Genomic DNA, 20,150 nt, shown 5'->3' on the forward strand with positions numbered 1-20,150 from the left:
ATCACTGGTGTAGATCTTTGTCTTTATTAGCAATAGGTTTGTGTTGTTGTTGTTTGTGTTATCCTATGGACTGTTGCGGTGGTGATGGTTGTGGTGATGGTTGTCGTTGTCTTCGTCTTCTTCATGGTCTTCATTGGTTGACTTTTCTGATGATGACGTTATGGTTGACATGGAATGAGTTCTCGGCATTCTGTGTAAAGTTAGTGAAGAAGATTTTTTTTTATCACATTAATTGATCCAATAATTAAATAATTTTTTTGTTGTTATATTTAATAAATAATTTAATTAATTAATAATATCTCTCCAATAAATTTGTGAGAAAAAAAATTAGAATAATTAATACAAACACTAAAAAAAAATCATTAAATAATTTATTAAACATAAATAAATAAATAAATTAAATAAATTAATAATTATTTTGCAACAAAAATGTGCATGCTTAGATATTGAGAAAAAAAAATTATTTATTAATTAATACAATTGATATTAATTGTGTAGAAAAAATCAAATTTTCTAATTATAATAATAATAATATTTAACTTTTAAAAAAAAATTATAACAAAATTAATAACTATAATTGTCGACTGTTTTTGTGTGTGTGTGTGTGTGTGTGTGTGTGTTAATATACTCTACTATTATATATTATTATATACTAATTATAATTAATAATTTTAAAAATTTAATTAATTTTGTGATTTATTGTGAAATTTTTTTTTAAAAAAAAAAATTATAACATAATTAATACCTGTTTTTAATTAAATCTGGATAATAGTGGCTATAATCAGATGATTTGATTTTGTTGAACAATTTATAACTATTTCGACGCAATGATGTCATACTAACTAGTCTTGTCAGTGAATGGCTTGTTTTCAATTGACTGGTAGTAATTAGAGCACCGGTAGTATAGATATTATCACTACTATCCTCATCATCAGCAGCAGCAGCAGCAGCGGTAGTCAACAACAACTGATTAATTTTTTTTTAAAAATTTTTTTAATTGTTTGTGATTTATTAGATTTTAATTTAATATAATTTTTTTTAATTATTATTATTAGTTTTATTTTTTTCAGGAATCAGTTTCGTTGGGATAGAAAAAAACAATTTCGAAAAATAAATACAATTTAATTACAAATAGTGTGTTATTTATTTTGATTACTATTTAGCTATTTTAATATAATTATCGTTATTATTATTAAATAATACTAATATTAATTATTAATATTATAATAAATTTATCAATCAATAAATCAATCAAATAATAATAATAATAATAATAATTTTATTTTTATAATTTAGTAAATTTAATAAATTCTCATAATTTAGTAACTTATAAATTATATAACTTTTTTAAAAAAAAAATAATTAGATTATTGATAAATAATACTACTACTAATAATAATTAATAATTTAGTTTAATAATATGAAATAAATGTTAAAAATTTTTTGTTGTTGAAATTAATTAATGATTTTATTACTATATATGTATGATATATATATATATATATATATAATTAATTGTTTTATATATATAGTGAAAAATTGAAAAAAACACTTTTTTTAGATGAAACTACAAAAAAAATTTTTTTGAAAAATACAAAAAAAGTAATGATTGAAAATTAAAAAGTAAATATCTTTTATATCACAGACTATACACAAAATATATTGTTTACAAATGAAAAAATAAAAACAATAATAATAATAATTAGTAAAAATAATAACATAATTATCAATTATACTGAATTAACTGTTTTTAAATATACTGTTTTTATATGTATATAAATAAACTTAAATATATATATATAATTAAATCATATATATATTTATATAATAATAATAATCAAAAATTTTAATAATAATCAATGATCTCTCTCTCTCTCTATATATATATATATATAATCAAACCATAAACATACTAAATATAAATTAAAAATTTTTAATTTATATTTTTTTGTTGTAATAAAAAAAACAATAAAATCACTTTTTGGTTTGCATTAATCATTGCTTATGTCGGATGAAAATATACAGTTAAATATTGATATATATATATATATATATATATATATATAAATGAAAAAAAATTACAATCAATTATCATTTTGTTGTTGTGTTATTGTCTATAAATATATATATATATATATATATATATATATATATATATATCAAACATGCAATTTATGTATTAAAATATAATAATAATAATAATAATAATAACAAACTTGCAAATGTTTTTTTTAATAATCTAATATATATATATATATGTATTTATAAAAAAATATGATTTTTTGCTGTGTGTGTGTGTGTGTGTGTGTGTGTGCATTGAAAACAAAAACCAATAAAAATAATGATTACATAAATTTTTTTTAGAGAGAGAGAGAGAGAGAGAGAGAGAGAGAGAGAGAGAGAGAGATAACGTGTTATATGAGTACTAAAAAAACAATATAATTATTATTTAAATAATAATAATAATAAAAAGAGCATTCAATCAAATCAATTATCAAAAATAATAGGTGCAGTAAATAAAAAGGGGGTTTTTATGTGTGTGTGTGTGTTTTTTTTAAAAATAAAAATTAATGTGTTTTTCAAGCGGAAGTGTTGGGTCCATGAAATCCCAGAGCGCTGAACAGTTTAGACTTAAGTCCCGATCGATTGGCGCCGCCGCCGCCAATGCCGCCGCCGCCCAATTGGTCGCCACTTAGATTCATATCGGACGATGTCCTCGGAAGTAGGATTGTCGATGAGGAGGACTGTCATCATATCATCGACATATATATATATATATATATATATATATATATATATATAGATATATTCACACATTTATATACCCGGGTAAGGGGGTGTGTTTCAACAAATAGAGATAGTAGTGGATTGTAATCATGAAAATAAAAATTTTTATAAAACAAAAAATAAATAAATAATCAATGGTGCAAATTCAAGTGGATCATATCATCATCATAATAATAATAATAATAATCATCAGGGTGCAATAAATATATAAATAAAATTAATATTATGAAAAAAATTAAAGTAAAAATATATATAGATTTATAAAAAAAAAATTGTATCAATTTTTCTTAATGAATACATAACACTATATATATATATATATATATATTTAGACATTCATGTATTACTTGCCAAACAATTGCAAAAAAATTATTATTTTATTATTGTTTTTGTTGTTACCATTAAAAAAAAGTTTTTGTTTGTTTGTTTTTAAAATATTTAATTATTTTTATATTTTAAAAAAAATTAAAATAAATGATAATGATTATTAAATTGAAATCGGTTATACAAATAGTAAAATATATTTAAATATTAATATATACATTGTACTAATATATATTAATATATTAGTAATAATTTAGTAATATATATATGTTAGTAATTAATAATAAAAAGTAATTAAATGATTAGTAATTAAATTGTGATTAAAAATATATATAATTCATTGTAAAAACAAGTAATTATTATAATAATAATTTTTTTTAAATAAAAAAATAGTTAAACCTTTTTTTTAAAAAAAATATTATTTTATGTATTATTTTTTTAAATGTTGTAATTGACTACCATGCTCATTTTTGTGTTTATACTACTATCTAGTAAATTAGTAAATAATAATAATGTTAGTAAATATTTAGTAAAATAGTTGTTTTAAAAATGTTAATATTTATGAAACAAAAAAAAAACAAAATTAAAATAAAATTATTAAAAAAAAAAAATTTTAAATCACTTAATCATATAGTTATCTGATGTTTGTTTTTTTATGGATGTCTTTATTTTTGTTGATTGTTTTTTATGGGTGATATATAGTCATGCAATCAATCAATCAATCAATGTATTGGTCATTAAAAATATAACAATAAAAAAAATTAAGACCACATTATATGTGTTGTAATAATAATAATAATAATAATAATAATAATAATAATGTAATAATAAATGTTAAACAATAATGACATAAAAAAAACTGTATCTCTCTCTCTCTCTCTTTGATATCGTTTTCAAATTGACGGGTAATTTACGTATAAATGAATGTCCAAAAACAACAATAACTACTACTACTACTACTACTACTAGAAACTTATGGATGTTTTTTAACGGGATTTTTACTCACATCGTCACCGGCGGTGGTGGCGGAGGCGGCCATACTATCGTTGCTGGTGGTGGTGGCCATCAGGTCTAGAGACTCCCGAGACCCCCGTCGACTGCTATCCTTAGAAAAGGATCGTCTTTTATCTCTGGACTGTTGTGTAGTAGCAATAAAATCAGTGGTTAAATAATGAGGTGACTTGCCTTGACGTACGGCCGCATCAAAAGCCTAGACGTGCGGAAAAATACTTTAAAATTTTAATATAATATATAATAAAACAATTTGTTTGTTTTTTTTAAATAATTCAATTATGAGGTACATGAAAGGTAGGTATGTATGCGTATGTGTATGTATGCGTGTATGTGTTTGTGTATATGTGTTTGTGTATATGTGTGTGTGAATAAGTTTGTGTGTATGTGTATGTGTATGTGTATGTGTATGTGTATGTGTATGTGTATGTGTATGTGTATGTTTGTGTATGTTTGTGTATGTGTATGTGTATGTGTATGTGTATGTGTATGTGTATGTGTATGTGTATGTGTTTGTGTTTGTGTATGTATGTGTTTGTGTATATGTGTTTGTGTATATGTGTGTGTATAAGTTTGTGTGTATGTGTATGTGTGTGTGTGTGTGTGTGTGTTTAAGTTCGTGTATGTGTTTGTGTATATGTATGTATGTCTGTGTTTGTGAATGTGTGTTTGACCAGACAATTTAGGGCTATATATATATCTATACAACTCTGTATATATATATATATATATATATATATTTCGGGTAATTATCACATCAATCAATCAAAACAAAAACAAAAACAAAAACAAAAAACAAGACTAACTTCTTTGCGAGCCCTCAATGCCGTCTCTTCGAGTACTTCTGCGGCATCATTCTTGCCCTGTCGTCGATAGAGTGCACCTAAATTCTTCAGCGTAGTGGCCACTGTTGGACTATTGATAGGACGGTTGGATATTGGATGGGTGTGTGTGTGTGTGTGTGTGGGGACAGTAGACAATCAATCAATCAAACAAACAAACAAATTAGTTTATTAATAAACAAACGGATCGCCCGCACGCCCGACCCCCCCTCCCCACTAACCATTTATCAACAGCTTTATGCCAGCCGCCGTAGTCGGCATTGGTGGCCGATCCGGGTGTCGTTGCCGTCGCCGACTGCTGCTGCTGCGACGACGGCGGCGGCATTACACCGTTATTCTTCGACCTGATCTCCTCCCGTTCTTCGGCCAACTGCCAAATCGGTTTATTCTGGTCATCGATTGAACCGAACTCCCGCTCGTGTGCCCGGGTCAGCACCTGCTTATACAATAGTTCCGCTTCCTTATACTTGCCCTGTTTCAGATAGGCCGAGGCCAGATTGTTTTTAGTTTTGGCCACATTCGGGTCGTCCGGTCCGAGAACTTTTTCGTAGATTTCCAGCGCCCGGACGTAATATTTTTCCACTTCATCGTATTTGCCTTGATTTTGGCACAATAGGGCCAAATTGTTTAGTTGTTTAGCGACATCCGGATGCGATTTCCCCAATACTCGTTCCCTGATTTCTAGGGCACGCTTACATAGGGGTTCGGCTTCCTTATAGCGGCCACGTTTACCGTACAATACGGCCAAATTATTCAATGTTGCAGCTACGGCCGGATGATTTTCGCCCAATGTTTTCTCCCGGATGTTTAAGGCATCGTTCAACAGGTTGGCCGCTTCCCGATACTTATACTGATCCCTGTAGACCAGTGCCAGTATGTTGAGCATTGTGGCCACATCGGGATGATCGTGTCCACTGGTTTTTTCCAAATCTTCCAGAGCCTGCTTGCACAACGGTACGGCCACCTCGTAGCGGCCCTGCGACGCGTACTGTATGACCAAGTTATGCAGCGTACGTAGTCGGGCGGGTATTTCGTAGCCAGCGTTGGCAGCGGCGGCCATCTGGCCGGGCGGTGTCGGTGTCAGACCTTCCGGATGGACAACGTCGTCGTCATCGTCGGGAAAGCCTAAGTCCAACGGCGGCTCGGTTTCGGATTTACTTTTTTCGCTGAAACTTGTTTCCTCGGAAATCTGCCGGACGGGGGGAGGAAATTATTACCCGATAATTTACCGATAAAATTAACATTTTTAATTGTCTACCCCGCCAACCCCCTCCATATAATTATTTGTTTATATCCTATTTATATATATATATATATATATAGGATATAAAATAATAGTCATATAATATAAATGTATTTTTTTTGAAGTGTCTGTTTTCACACCAATAGATATAGACTTAATGATTGTGTTGTTCAAAATGGCATGAAATTTATGATTATATTATTATTATTATTTGAAAAAAACAATTACTAATTAATTATTTTAATTATTTAATATATATATATATATATATATATATATACTGTATATATATATATATTAATCGTTGACTGTGACTGTAGATTATATAAACTAAACTAAACAAAATCAATTCATTATTGTATACATAATAATAATAATAATAATAATAAACCTCAATATAACTAACTATTTATAAATACAGTATTTACTAATAAAATTAAAAATCAAAAAAAACTAACGATTATAAACACACCCAAAAAAAATCTATCGGTAATCAAATCATTCAATCAATACAATAGTTACGGCAATTAACTATAGTATATAAGGGAGGTGGGGGGGGGTATCTATCAATCGATTGGCGGTTATTATCAATAATAAAAACCAAAACCACACATACACTGGTGTCCTGTCCATCGTATTTCTTCAGCGAATTCATAAACTCCAAGTGTTTCTTCTCTTCTTCCAGTTGTGCAACCATTTGTTCCGATGCCTGCAATTTCTGTTGAGTATTAGCCAACTCATCCCTAAGCCAAGCATTTTCCTGACACAATCGTCTGACTTGAGCCCGTAGTTTCTGCTTTTCGGCTTCGATTGTCTGCAAATGGCCGGCCAGAGCCGTCATTACCGATGCCTCACCCAAACCCAGTTCAATCGATTCGATAATCTTCTGTATGATTGAAGCCTTTTCTTCCATTAGTCTTGTATTGGCGTCGCCGCCGCCGACATTGCTGGTGGTCGTCGTCTCTTTGACCACTTGTAATGTGGCCACCAGTCCGGCCAATATCGTGTGGTTTTCATTTTTCAACGCTTCCAGACCTTGGATAACAGTCTTCGTATTGGTAATGATCTCGTCCTGAGTCATGGCTGTCATTGTCATCGATGCTGCTGCTGATGATGTCGTTGGTGTCAATGGTGTCGACAATAATGTATTATTCAATTGATTAGTAGTCCTATTAGTTGTTACAAACCAATTGATTATTGATTTCATCAAATAAGACAATAACTACTACAATAACAGCAACAACTGTCACTTAAAAAATCATTGATAACAACAACAACAACAACAACATAGATATATAACCAATCATTCAGTATATATATCATATATATATATATATATTGGGCACCGGGATCTCAATTGATCACTGGATGATCACAACAACAACAACAACAACACAACACCACTACCACTACTACTGTCACCACCGCTGATAAACCAACACAATTACCGTAAGAGTTGTATTAACTATTTATCATTAAAAACTATGACCAGTCCTGTCCTCTGTCCTGTATTTTGTCGGTTGATATCCAGAAACAAACAGTTTGTTTGTTGTGTGCGCGAAGACAATGTGTTTTTCCTGTTTGCTAATCAAACACCAACAAAAAAAAAACAGACAGTCAGTCAATGGCAGAGAAAAATTAGTCAACCATTTAACTGGTTGTCTCTCTCTCTCTCTCTCTCTCTTTGCCCTCTAGGCATGCGATGATAATGATGTCGATGGACTGGTATTACAACTACTACCACCACTACAACTACTATTGCATAATAACTGGTCTCTCTCTCTCTCTCTCTCTGTGTCTCTTTCTTTGAAGAAGTTAGTGATCAGTCAGCCATTAGTTTTTGTTGTTATTATCTCTCTCTCTCTCTCTCTCTCTTTCTTTCATTCATTACTTCTTCTTCTTCTTTTTTCTGTTGTCTTTACCATACAATCAGTGAGAGACAAACGATAGTCGAAATCTTTTAAGTAAATTAAAATGAAGAAACAAAAAGAGATATATTTTTAAGTAATATCTGGTCTCCCAATGATGTCATCGGTTTTTGACAATAGTAGTAGTAGTTGTAGTGATGATGGTGTCCACTGAACCAACCAACCGATCGGCTAATCAATCAATCAATCAGTCGGTCGGTAGGCCAACAACGGTAGTAGTAGTAGTAGTAGTAGTGATGGTGGTGTCCACTGAACCAACCAACCGATCGGCTAATTGAATAGTCAATCAATCAGTCGGTCGGTAGGCCAACAACGGTAGTAGTAGTAGTAGTAGTAGTGGTCATAATCATCTCGTATGAGATCCCGAAATCCGTGTCCAATATATATATATATATATATCATAAACAACAACAATATATTAATCAATTGGCCATCACTTACCTCAACAACAATAGGATATATCATATAATATATATATGTATTGAATCTATTGATGATTTACTTTGGGATCTACTTATTGATTGATTGATTAGTTGACAACAAATATGACAATCATTTTTACAGTTAATATTAATTATTAATTATTATCACAAAAATTTAATTAATTAATTAATTAATAATATATTAGAGAAAAAACAACTCATTTAACAAAAATAGTTATTATTTAAAAAAAACGAAAAATAATTTTATTATTTTTTTGTTGATTTATATACAAAAATATTTATTTATTTATTTATTTAATAATATATTTCAAGATTTTTAAATACACACCAAAAATAATAATAATAATATTAATATTAATATCATATAAATGTCAGTCAATTATTATTATTATTATTATTTAAAAATAAAAAATAAAATAATAATTGAATGAATCATTCATTCAATTTTGAGTATAAAAATACATAACAAAAATCAATTAGCATTTTATTTGAGTCACAAATACAGTACAGTATAATATAATATTAATACAGTACAACCACAATACTAATTATTATTAGTATTATTATAGGGATGCGATTATCTCTCTCACATACTTATTGATATATATTCAATATATATATATATATATATACCGGTATAATACACAGTGTATACTGTATATGTGTTTGAATGCATTTACAATGGCCTACAGTGTACATGTACTCTGTTTGTATGTGTATGTGTATGTGTATGTGTATGTGTATGTGTATGTGTATGTGTATGTGTATGTGTATGTGTATGTGTATGTGTATGTGTATGTGTATGTGTATGTGTATGTGTATGTGTATGTGTATGTGTATGTGTATGTGTATGTGTATGTGTATGTGTATGTGTATGTGTATGTGTATATGTATATGTATGTGTATGTGTATGTGTATGTGTATGTGTATGTGTATGTCTATGTGTATGTGTATATGTATGTGTATGTGTATGTGTATGTGTATGTGTATGTGTATGTGTATGTGTATGTGTATGTGTGTATGTGTATGTGTGACGTCATCAGTAACTTTCTCATGCATTAAATTATTAATGATAGTTACTATGTGTGTGTGTGTGTGTGTGTGTGTGTGTGTGTGTGTGTGTGTGTGTGTGTGTGTGTGTGTGTGTGTGTGTGTGTGTGTGTGTGTGTGTGTGTGTGTGTGTGTGTGTGTGTGTGTGTGTGTGTGTGTGTGTGTGTGTGTGTGTGTGTGTGTGTGTGTGTGTGTGTGTGTGTGTGTGTGTGTGTGTGTGTGTGTGTGTGTGTGTGTGTGTGTGTGTGTGTGTGTGTGTGTGTGTGTGTGTGTGTGTGTGTGTGTGTGTGTGTGTGTGTGTGTGTGTGTGTGTGTGTGTGTGTGTGTGTGTGTGTGTGTGTGTGTGTGTGTGTGTGTGTGTGTGTGTGTGTGTGTGTGTGTGTGTGTGTGTGTGTGTGTGTGTGTGTGTGTGTGTGTGTGTGTGTGTGTGTGTGTGTGTGTGTGTGTGTGTGTGTGTGTGTGTGTGTGTGTGTGTGTGTGTGTGTGTGTGTGTGTGTGTGTGTCACCAAGTTAATTGTTAACCCCATCAAATTTATTATTATTTTTTTTATTTTTTTTATTTTTTAAAAATAATTATTGTCCTGGACAAATATAGATCATTGTGAAATAATGATTACACACACACACACACACATTTAATTTCAATGGGACAATCCCTGGGATAACCCATAAAGGTCGTTCACAATATAATCTAACGTTAATGACTAATCTAAAAATGTGTTTAATGATTGTACATGTAAATTAATACTAATTAATTTTAAGTAACATATATTTTATATATATATATAATTGTTTATTTTACATTATAATTATTTTTATTTTTTTTAAATTATTATTATTATTATTTTATATATAATTATAGGCTAATAAATTTATATACAATCATGAAATTAATGTTATGAAATATATAATGATTTCATATAAGTTTATCTCAATTAGGACGTCCTAATGTATTTGTTTATTTGTTTGGTGATGGTGGTGACATCATGAAAATTTGTTCAGATTGTTTAAACAGGTTACTTTATTGTACTTTATTATTTTAATTGATTTATTATATAAATTAAATTTTATTTTTATTAAATATATTATTCAATAAAAATTATTATTATGTTTAAAATCAACATTTCAATATGTCCCTGTTTAATCAAGTAAAAATCAAATACATATTTTTCAAACTAACAAAAATAACCTAGACAAAAATTAGTAATTAATAAAAACTAATATTAATTAAATAATTTATTTATTATTATTATTATTAATAAATTATACATTAGTTTTTTTGTTGTTAATAATTTGATTATTTAATTTAAATAATAATTAATTAGGATTTAAAAATTGTTGACAACAAAATCAATAAAAAATAATTTTAAAAAAAATCAATGCATTTAAATTTATTGTACAATATATTTAATTTTAATTTAATTTTTTAGTAAATTATATACAGTTTTTTTTTAATTAATTAATTATATATTTAATTCTACTGTTGTTTATTATTATTATTATTATTAAACTACTGGTTATATTGAATATATATATATATATGAAAAATAATTAACTTTTTACTTGTAGTTAACACCTAATTATACTTTTAAAAAATCAGGTATATTTCGGTACATACAATAGGACTTATAATAATGTAATACACAATCAATTTGAGATCCCCCCGCCCCCCCCGGTGCTCTGAATAGACAGTATGTATTTAATAGACAACTACACAAACATAACCAAATAATTTATTGCGTGATTAACTATAATTTACTTTTGATATATATATATATATTTTATATAGAAAAAAAATCATGATTTACAAACAAAAAAATAATTGCAAATTGTTTATTATCTTATTTTTTTAATTACCATAATAATTACCGTAGTATATGTAGTACCTATGTATATTGATAGCTACCTAAATATTATATATATTATTTTTTTTTTTAAATATCTAATTATATATATTTTTTTAAATATCTAATTATATATATTTTTTTAAATATCTAATTATATATATTTTTTTAAATATCTAATTATATATATTTTTTTAAATATCTAATTATATATATTTTATTTAATTATTGCTATTATTACTACAGTAATATTTATGTTTGTAATTTTATTATTAGTTTTATTATTATTGTACACTTTTATCTAAATTAATCAAATTTTTGGATCTTATTTTTTATATTATATATATATATATATATATTTGAAGATATATGTACCGGTAATTAATTTTTACTATATATATATATATAATTGTTTTATTTATTATCATTATTATATGATTACTGATAAATAAAATATAATAGAAATTAATTAATTAATTACTATATCATAAATACAGTTAGGATAATAATAATAATATAGGTTAGATTACTGGATAAATTTTTCTATCAATAAATTAAAAACTAGGTAGTTAATTTTTTAAAATGCTCATTTATTATTAATTAAATTATAGTATATTTTTAAAAATACAAACTCGAAATAATAAAACGGGGGGGGGGAGGGGCGAGTGAGTGAAACACTCAACCCCATCCCATTTACATATGTATATAAAATCAAATTACAAATTGTTTGTTTTGTTTGTTTGTTGAAAAAAAACTGGTAATCAATTTATATAATAATAATAATCAAATTTATAATAATAATAATAATAATAATAATAATATACGATATTATACGGTAATAGTAAAACAAACAAACAAACAAACAAAAAAAATTATTAGATAATAATTGAATAATAATAATAATAAGCAATTATATGAAAGAGAAAGAGAGAGAAATGACTTTAGATTTTTTTTTAAGAGTTCCTCCGACTAAATGGCGTCAATATCGATATCATCGGCAGCCGCGGCCGAGTTGTTATTATTGGCCAATTTGTTGTTGTTGTCCGACAGCAACGACGACTTGTTGTTCTTGTTATTCATGTCTTCATTGTCTTCGATTTGTATGATCTTATCGGGACGTATGCGCTCATCGTAGACCACTTCGAGATCTTCGTCATTATCGGAATCGTCGTCTGAATCGTCTTCTTCTTCGGCTTCCTTAAGCCATTTGATAAACGGCTGCGACTTGTCATAGATTTCTTGACCGATTTCTTTGCCCACATTCTTCTTCTGGACCTTTAATAACAATAACAATAAACAGATCAATCGTTTTAGTTAAGTTAGTTTGTCATTTGGGTGATGATGATGATGATGGACAGGTAGTATCGGATAATACACCACTTACTTTAGATCCCCATTCAATCAAGACTTTTTCGTCCAGTATATCCAAATCGTAGAGTTGCTTAAGAATATGGGGTACACGTACTATAAGCTGATCCTTAAACTCTTTGATAGTCAATTCAATGCCTCTCAACAAATATTTCTGGGCTCTACTGTTATCCGAAGTAAACTATATAATTGAAAACCAAACAAACAATTTGTAATTAAAAAAAATTTTTCATAACCGATGTGAAGTATTTAATGACTCTAATTGATTCAATTGGTGATTCAATTACGATAATTACCCGCAAAAACAATAGTCTGTGTGTCTTAATCTGTTGCAATATCTTTATGGGCTCATCGAAGAGCAGTTCGCACAATACGATTACAGCCTTTTCTTTTACTTCCAGACGTTCGGCTTCGCATACAATCTCCTTCTGGATGGTGGCATCCATGGGTCCGCCGCCGCCGCCGTTGTTATCACTCTTTTTCTTCTATATAAACAAACAAACAAATTGGTAATTATCGACAACAACAACAACCACAACCACTTAAGACAAACCTTAAGAAAATCGTAAAATATTTGAATCCTTTCTTCGGAACTCTTTTCGAGATCGTCGTTCATCATCAGGGCTTTGGTACCGGCACTGAGCGCAGCTTCCATACGACGAGCCACAGCATCGGCGTCGGTATCCTCTTCGGGAACCCAATCATCATCGACATCGCCACCATTAAGGTCGCCATCGGAACCGCTATGCGGACTACCGTTTCGTTCATTAGAGTCGCCATTCTTGCCGCCGCCGCCGCCATTTTTACCGTCTTTAGCTTTGCGTTTGCTTTTCTTGCCGGACGCCTGCACTGATGCGCCCGAGCCGGCACCGCCCGACGACTGTGTTGGCGGACATTTCAATATATAAGTGGCCAATCGATCGGTAACCGGCAGCATACACGAATGGCCGCACGCCTTACAAGTGGATCCAATGGTACCTTTTTTGCTGCTTACCGATAAAACTGTTTCGGGATTTTCGCACGCACCGCACAGTACGTACTTCTGGATAAAACTGTCCAACAGTTCCTGCAGTCGTGACGATTCGTGAGCACCGTTAACAATGTAACGTTCGTTCTTGAGATCGCTGTTAACTTGTGCTCCCAGAACACAGCCAAACCATTTGGTCGGATCTGTTAATCGACAACAAAAATGTTAGAATCAGATGATCAAACTATCGGTAAATCGGTTATTATTACTAACACATTGGCGGCCGATTCAAAGCCTTGGCCACGTCCACCATATTAACGATTACAGTCTTAATCCCATTGCCTTTGCCCTCGACTTTGGCGTCAAGTCTTGGCATTTTGTATCGATAGAAGGGATCAATTACTTTACGATTAACGTTAAGCATAGCCATTGTTGTCGTAGAAGTAGATATTTGACTAAACAATTGTTTTTTTTTTAGTTTACCGTAGATTTTAAGAGAAAATATTTGAATGAAACAACTATTAGCTGATGATAGATAGCTATATAAGCGATTGGATGTCTTTTTTGTCTGAAAATTTTTGGATCAATCTTTTGTTTTCAAGAAAAAAATGAGATTTTTTGTTGTTGTTGATTGCAATGGTCGGTGCAATGGGCTATTAGTTTTATGATAGCCGATGATAATTATCGGTAAATCAAATCAAATTATGGGAGACAACCGATCGGATTGGTGTCGTCGAGACGGAGTCCAACCAATTGGTGATAAAGTAGTGGATTTGAATGAAAGATTTGATTGAAAAGATAGACACAGAAGAAAGAGAGAGAGAGATAAAGTAGTGATAAGAGAGAGAGACCAACATATAAATTAATAGATCAGATGACGATGGCGTTTAAGAGCCGACCACCAAAAAAAATCACACATGAAATGGTGAGCTAATAGCTAATCACGATTTGATATCAGATATCACGACCGATAATCGTCTAAACAGTTACCACTAGTACTACTACTACTACTACTATGTCTTCTACTGGATCTGACAGAAACACCACCACCTAAAGAATGCCTGTTTGATTAAATTAATTGTAGGATTAATAAGACATCAATTAAAAAAAAAAACTGGGATCCACTAAATACGATACCCGATACCGATAACCAACCAACTAACTAACTAACTTACCTTAAATTGTTGGCGAGATTTGGTGGCGACCGATGACACGGCATAAACAACGCTGTGGTAAACACTGGCGGTAATCGTTGGTTGTCTATTGTGGTCAAGTTATCTGTCGATGACGACAACGACTGCTGCTGATGATTGCTGTCTTGTTGTTGTTGTTGTTGGTGTAGATGATGACAACGATTGAGTCCAACCGAAAATTCTGTTTGTACCGACGGAACCGATAAAAAAAAATGAAATAATTTAAAAATGCGGAAAACATTTAGTATTTTTTTTTTTGTTAAAACATTTAATAAAAAACTAAATAATTAATTGATATATAAGTTAATATTAAATACTATATATATATATATATATATATATATATATATATATATATACATGTATATCATATATATAATACAACAAACATATGTCTCGGCTATCATTAGTAGTAGTAGTAGTAGTAGTTGTTGTAGACTTCAAATAAGGTTTAAATTATTATAAAAAAAAAATTAATAATTTATAATTTTATACTAAATTTTTTTAAATTAATAATTTGTTTTTTTTTATTAATACAAATGGCTTACAAGTTGTCACTGATAAATGCCATTAAAAAATCAGTAGTAGTAGTTATATTTAGTTAGTAATAATAATAATTATTACTATTAGTATATTATTAATATTTTTTTTAATTAACTATTATAACTGCTATTAACTAACTAACTAACTAACTAACTAAAGGTTTCTAATTTTAATTTTTATATTATTTTGTGTCTCAAATGGATATTATTTTATTAATATTTATGTTGTTTTTTTTAATGTATAATAATTTGTTAGTTAACTATATATATATACATCATATAATTATCTATAAAAAATAAAATAATAACTACAATAAAGGCGACTGTCTGTCGACAAAATAAAAATATATATAAAAATTAAAATTAAAAACTTTTTTTAAAAAAAACATATCAAAAAAAATATATGCCTATATATATATATACAGTATATGTATACATATATATTTTTTTTGATACCCAGTTAGCTAATTATATATCATATATATATATACAGTGATATAAACCTATTATATATATATATATATATATATATATATAAAAATTGTTGTTTAAATAACATTTCAAATTCAATTGAAATATATATAGGACTATATACACTAAATATATACTAAAATTAAAAAATAATTTACAAAAAAAAAATAAAATAAAATAAAACATAAGGCCTATTGAATTGAAGCCATATTTTTTTGTATGTGCTATACATATACACTATTATATTATTATTATTATTATTATACATACGTTTGGCTTTTTTTTTTTTGTTAATAACAAAAATAAAATAAATTAAATTAATTAATAATATTAATAGTTTTTTTTTTGGTTAGTTATTTAGGGGAAACACACAAAATTTATAGTCAATTATATATAGACACCAACAAAAAAAACAGTTAGTTTTTTTTTTGGATAAATTAAAATTAATATAAAAAAAAATTTATATTTAATAATTAAAATACAAAAAATTTAAAATATTTTGAATTTACCGAAAATGCTTAATGAAGACGTCATATAAATTAATTGTTGTATTAATTTTTAATTGTTGTTTCAATTAATTGTTGTTGATGTTATTAATTATTATTATTATTAATTAAATATATATATGATATATATTTATTTGACTATTTTATAATAATATACAACAATAAATGTATTGTTTAGATATCATATATATATATATATATAGACACACAAACAGTATATACTGTATGTTTAACTAATAAATGGCAACTAATGTGTAGTACAACAACACAATAAAAACACACATAAATAATATAAAATTAAATAAAATTATATATATATATATATATTTTTTGAAAAATATTTTAAAAAAATAATTAATTAAATATTTAGATATTTTTTGTTCACTTTAATTATTAATTATTAACTAAAATACTTAAATTAATTAAAAACAATTACAAAATTGATTTCAATAATAATTTTTTCAAAAATCTACAGTTTATTAGTAAAGCAATCAAACAGTACTACTATTTTTCAATAGCATTACACACACAATGACTGACTGACTGACTGTACTGTATGTATAATATGTATAGACTTATATTGTTAGGCGTTGTTCACATATTACGTTCGCACTTGAGGGGAGGGGGGGGTTAGCCAAAACGAACTTTTTCGAACGAGGGGGAGGGGTAGAGACTTCTTTAAGAACGTTCGCATTTAGATAATATCTTATTTCTTGTGATGGTGGTGAGGGGGGGGTAGCGGTTAAGGATAAGCGAACGTAATTTTTTTAAATGACTACATGCGAACAATTGCGAACATAGGGGAGGGTGGGGGTCTAGATTTTTTAAAAAATGCGAACGTAATATGTGAACCACGCCTAATATAAATGTCTGCAAAATGATTGCCGTGTAGTTATCATAATAATAATAATAATAATAAACTAATAGACGATATCCATTGCGCATATACATAGATAGTATTTTCTATATATATATATATATATATATATACCTTACTATATATATATATATATACAGTATAAACAGTATATGTGTAACAAGTATAAAATGGCTCCGCCCATTAAACAGTATTAACAGCTAGTAGTATGCGTTTATTGTATAAAATATTGATATATATATATACTGTACAGTATATATGCGACATTAGAGACACACTAACACCACTACACTACAGTATTACTAACTAAAAAAAAACTGTTTAATTATATTCAAAACCAAAACAATAATAGCCGCCCCCCCCCACTAACACTGTAGTGTATGTATATGAGCGTAATATTAGTGTTTAATGCTTAGGAGGGGGGCGAATTTATTACAAAACATAGACTAACATGTTACATAGTTACATATATACACTATTTTATTTGTATATATATATATATATATATATATATTAATTGTAATCTATGATAAATCTATGTGTGTTTGTGTGTGTGTKTGGTGCGTCTACTATTGTTATTTTGGTTTTGAATATAATCGAACAGTTTTTATTTTAGTACTAAACTGTACTAAAAAAAAAAAAATGTTATCATTACTAATAAACTACTACTGAAAACATAAAAACAATTTGGGCCTATTTCTAATAACCATTCCAATATATTTGATACAATAGTCATCCTATAGTTATAAATGGTACCGAATTGTTGTTTAGTATTGCTTACTATTATATCTCATGCAATATATAATACATTGTTTAGTGTTTGTGTGTGTAATGTATGGCACAGTTAGCTATAAAACGCTAGATGTCTATACCTATTGAAAAAAAAAACATACCAGTGCTCTGTTAATACATGTGTTTATATATACACGTATATATATATATATTAATATATAACGTGTCGATAGCGTTACAACCGAAACAACTACCAAAAAAAAAAAAAATCTTCAACGGATCCATTGGTCAATCAACTGATGTCATCGACAACTAAGACAACAACAACAACACCGACGACGACAACAACGATGTCATGGTTTACGTGTCTGACATGTCGGGTTAGTCTGGCCACTGGCGACGATCAGCGCCGGCACTATAAAAGCGATTGGCATTCGTATAATTTGCGGCGAAAGTTGGCCCAATTGCCAGTGGTTACCAGCGAACAGTTTGACCGCATCGAAGAAGTTCACCGAAATCGCGGCGACGGCAGCAGTGGTGGTGGTGGTGGTGGCGGCGGTGCCGCCGATGACAACGAATCGACGGCCAAACGATCGGCGTCGTCGTCGTCACAGCTGTATTGCCAGTGTTGTGGCAAACAGTTTAGTACCGATAAAGCGTTTGGCCAACACTTGAATAGCAAAAAACATTTACAACAACAACAACAACAACAATCATCGGTAAATCACAACAACAATAACAAGCAATCGGCGATTATTAGTCTACCCGATGATGATAGTGACAAAAAAGCCGATGATTTAATTGCGGCGGCGGCTGCGGTGACGGCCATGAGTACCACGAAAGCCATGGATCAAACAGTAGTGACGGCCAACAAACACATAGATGATGTTGTCGTCGATGATGATGATGATGACGACGAGGACTGGGAAAGTGTCGACAGCGGCGATGATGATGACGATGACGACCAAACAGATGGTCAACCGATTAGGCCGAATGAATGCCTGTTTTGCCAACACTCTAGTCTGACCATCGAAGACAATATGTCCCATATGTCGTTCAGTCATTCGTTTTTCATACCAGACATTGAGTTTGTCCGCGATTTGGTTCCGTTTATCGAATATCTGGGCGAAAAAGTCGGTTACGGACACTATTGTCTCTGGTGTTGCGATTCGGGTAAGCGTTTTCGATCGGTACGATCGGCTCAACAGCATATGCAAGACAGAGGACACACCAAACTAAATCATTCGACCCGTTATTTACCCGAATATTCCCAGTTCTATGACTATACGAAAAGTTATCCCGATTATGATGGCAGTAAACAACTGGTGACCATTGATGATGATGACGATGAAGTAGTTATACCGCATATCGACGACAGTGACTGGCAATTGGCACTACCGTCCGGTGCTGTTATTGGCCATCGATCGTTGTTTCGCTATTATCGGCAAAATTTGAAACCCATAACCGATACGCCGGCAAACAAGTCGTCGTCGTCGGCAGCTATTCTCGACAAAGTTATGACCAAATATCGGGCACTCGGCTGGACTGGTAGTACGGGTGAGGCCAGCATACAGAGGGCCAGAGATGTCCAGTTTGTTCAGCGAATACAGCGAAGACATGCCCTAAAAATGGGCCAAAAGAACAATAAGATTCTTCAGAAACACTTTAGAAATCAAATTTTATTTTAAAAATTTCAGATTTTGTTTGTTTTGTTGTTCATATTTTTAACGGTAAACTAATAACCGATATATATATATATATATACAGTATATATATATATATATATATTATATTTCCGGCAAAAATTTGATTTAACCGTATAATTAGATACAATTAAATCTATTTTAATATTTACCGGTAATTTAATGTTTGATTTTTATTTTAAGTAAATAAATACTAATTCAATGTTCAATAAGAAATTACTAATTTTTTTTAAATAAAATTTCAATCATTTATTTTTTTATCGTATATTATTTTTAAAAAATAATAATATAAATAATGTATTTTATAATGTTATTAATT

At 29.4% G+C, this 20,150-nt stretch overlaps 2 protein-coding genes across 2 annotated transcripts; one reads left to right on the plus strand and one right to left on the minus strand.

Annotated features, from left to right (window-relative positions):
- Positions 1-2,448: 2,448 nt before the first annotated feature.
- Positions 2,449-16,594, minus strand: LOC128954284 (kinesin light chain-like). Its single transcript, XM_054299862.1, has 12 exons — positions 16,523-16,594; positions 14,983-15,181; positions 14,081-14,868; positions 13,394-14,010; positions 13,137-13,325; positions 12,857-13,021; positions 12,527-12,747; positions 6,824-7,376; positions 5,186-6,153; positions 4,929-5,037; positions 4,118-4,321; positions 2,449-2,744 (listed from the first exon to the last, which is right to left on the minus strand). The coding sequence occupies exons 3-12, from the start codon at positions 14,235-14,237 to the stop codon at positions 2,580-2,582; spliced, it is 3,348 nt and encodes a 1,115-aa protein (XP_054155837.1). The 5' UTR covers positions 14,238-14,868; positions 14,983-15,181; positions 16,523-16,594; the 3' UTR covers positions 2,449-2,579.
- Positions 16,595-18,328: 1,734 nt separating this feature from the next.
- LOC128954288 (cytoplasmic 60S subunit biogenesis factor ZNF622-like) lies at positions 18,329-19,897 on the plus strand. The gene has a single exon (XM_054299866.1). The coding sequence runs from the start codon at positions 18,428-18,430 to the stop codon at positions 19,814-19,816; it is 1,389 nt and encodes a 462-aa protein (XP_054155841.1). The 5' UTR covers positions 18,329-18,427; the 3' UTR covers positions 19,817-19,897.
- Positions 19,898-20,150: the final 253 nt, after the last annotated feature.

The sequence above is a fragment of the Oppia nitens genome, unplaced genomic scaffold, assembly GCF_028296485.1.
Source record: "Oppia nitens isolate AA-2021 unplaced genomic scaffold, nextdenovo-longstitch-racon4-pilon3 scaffold26_pilon_pilon_pilon, whole genome shotgun sequence".
In the NCBI taxonomy this organism is placed as follows: Eukaryota; Metazoa; Arthropoda; class Arachnida; order Sarcoptiformes; family Oppiidae; genus Oppia; species Oppia nitens.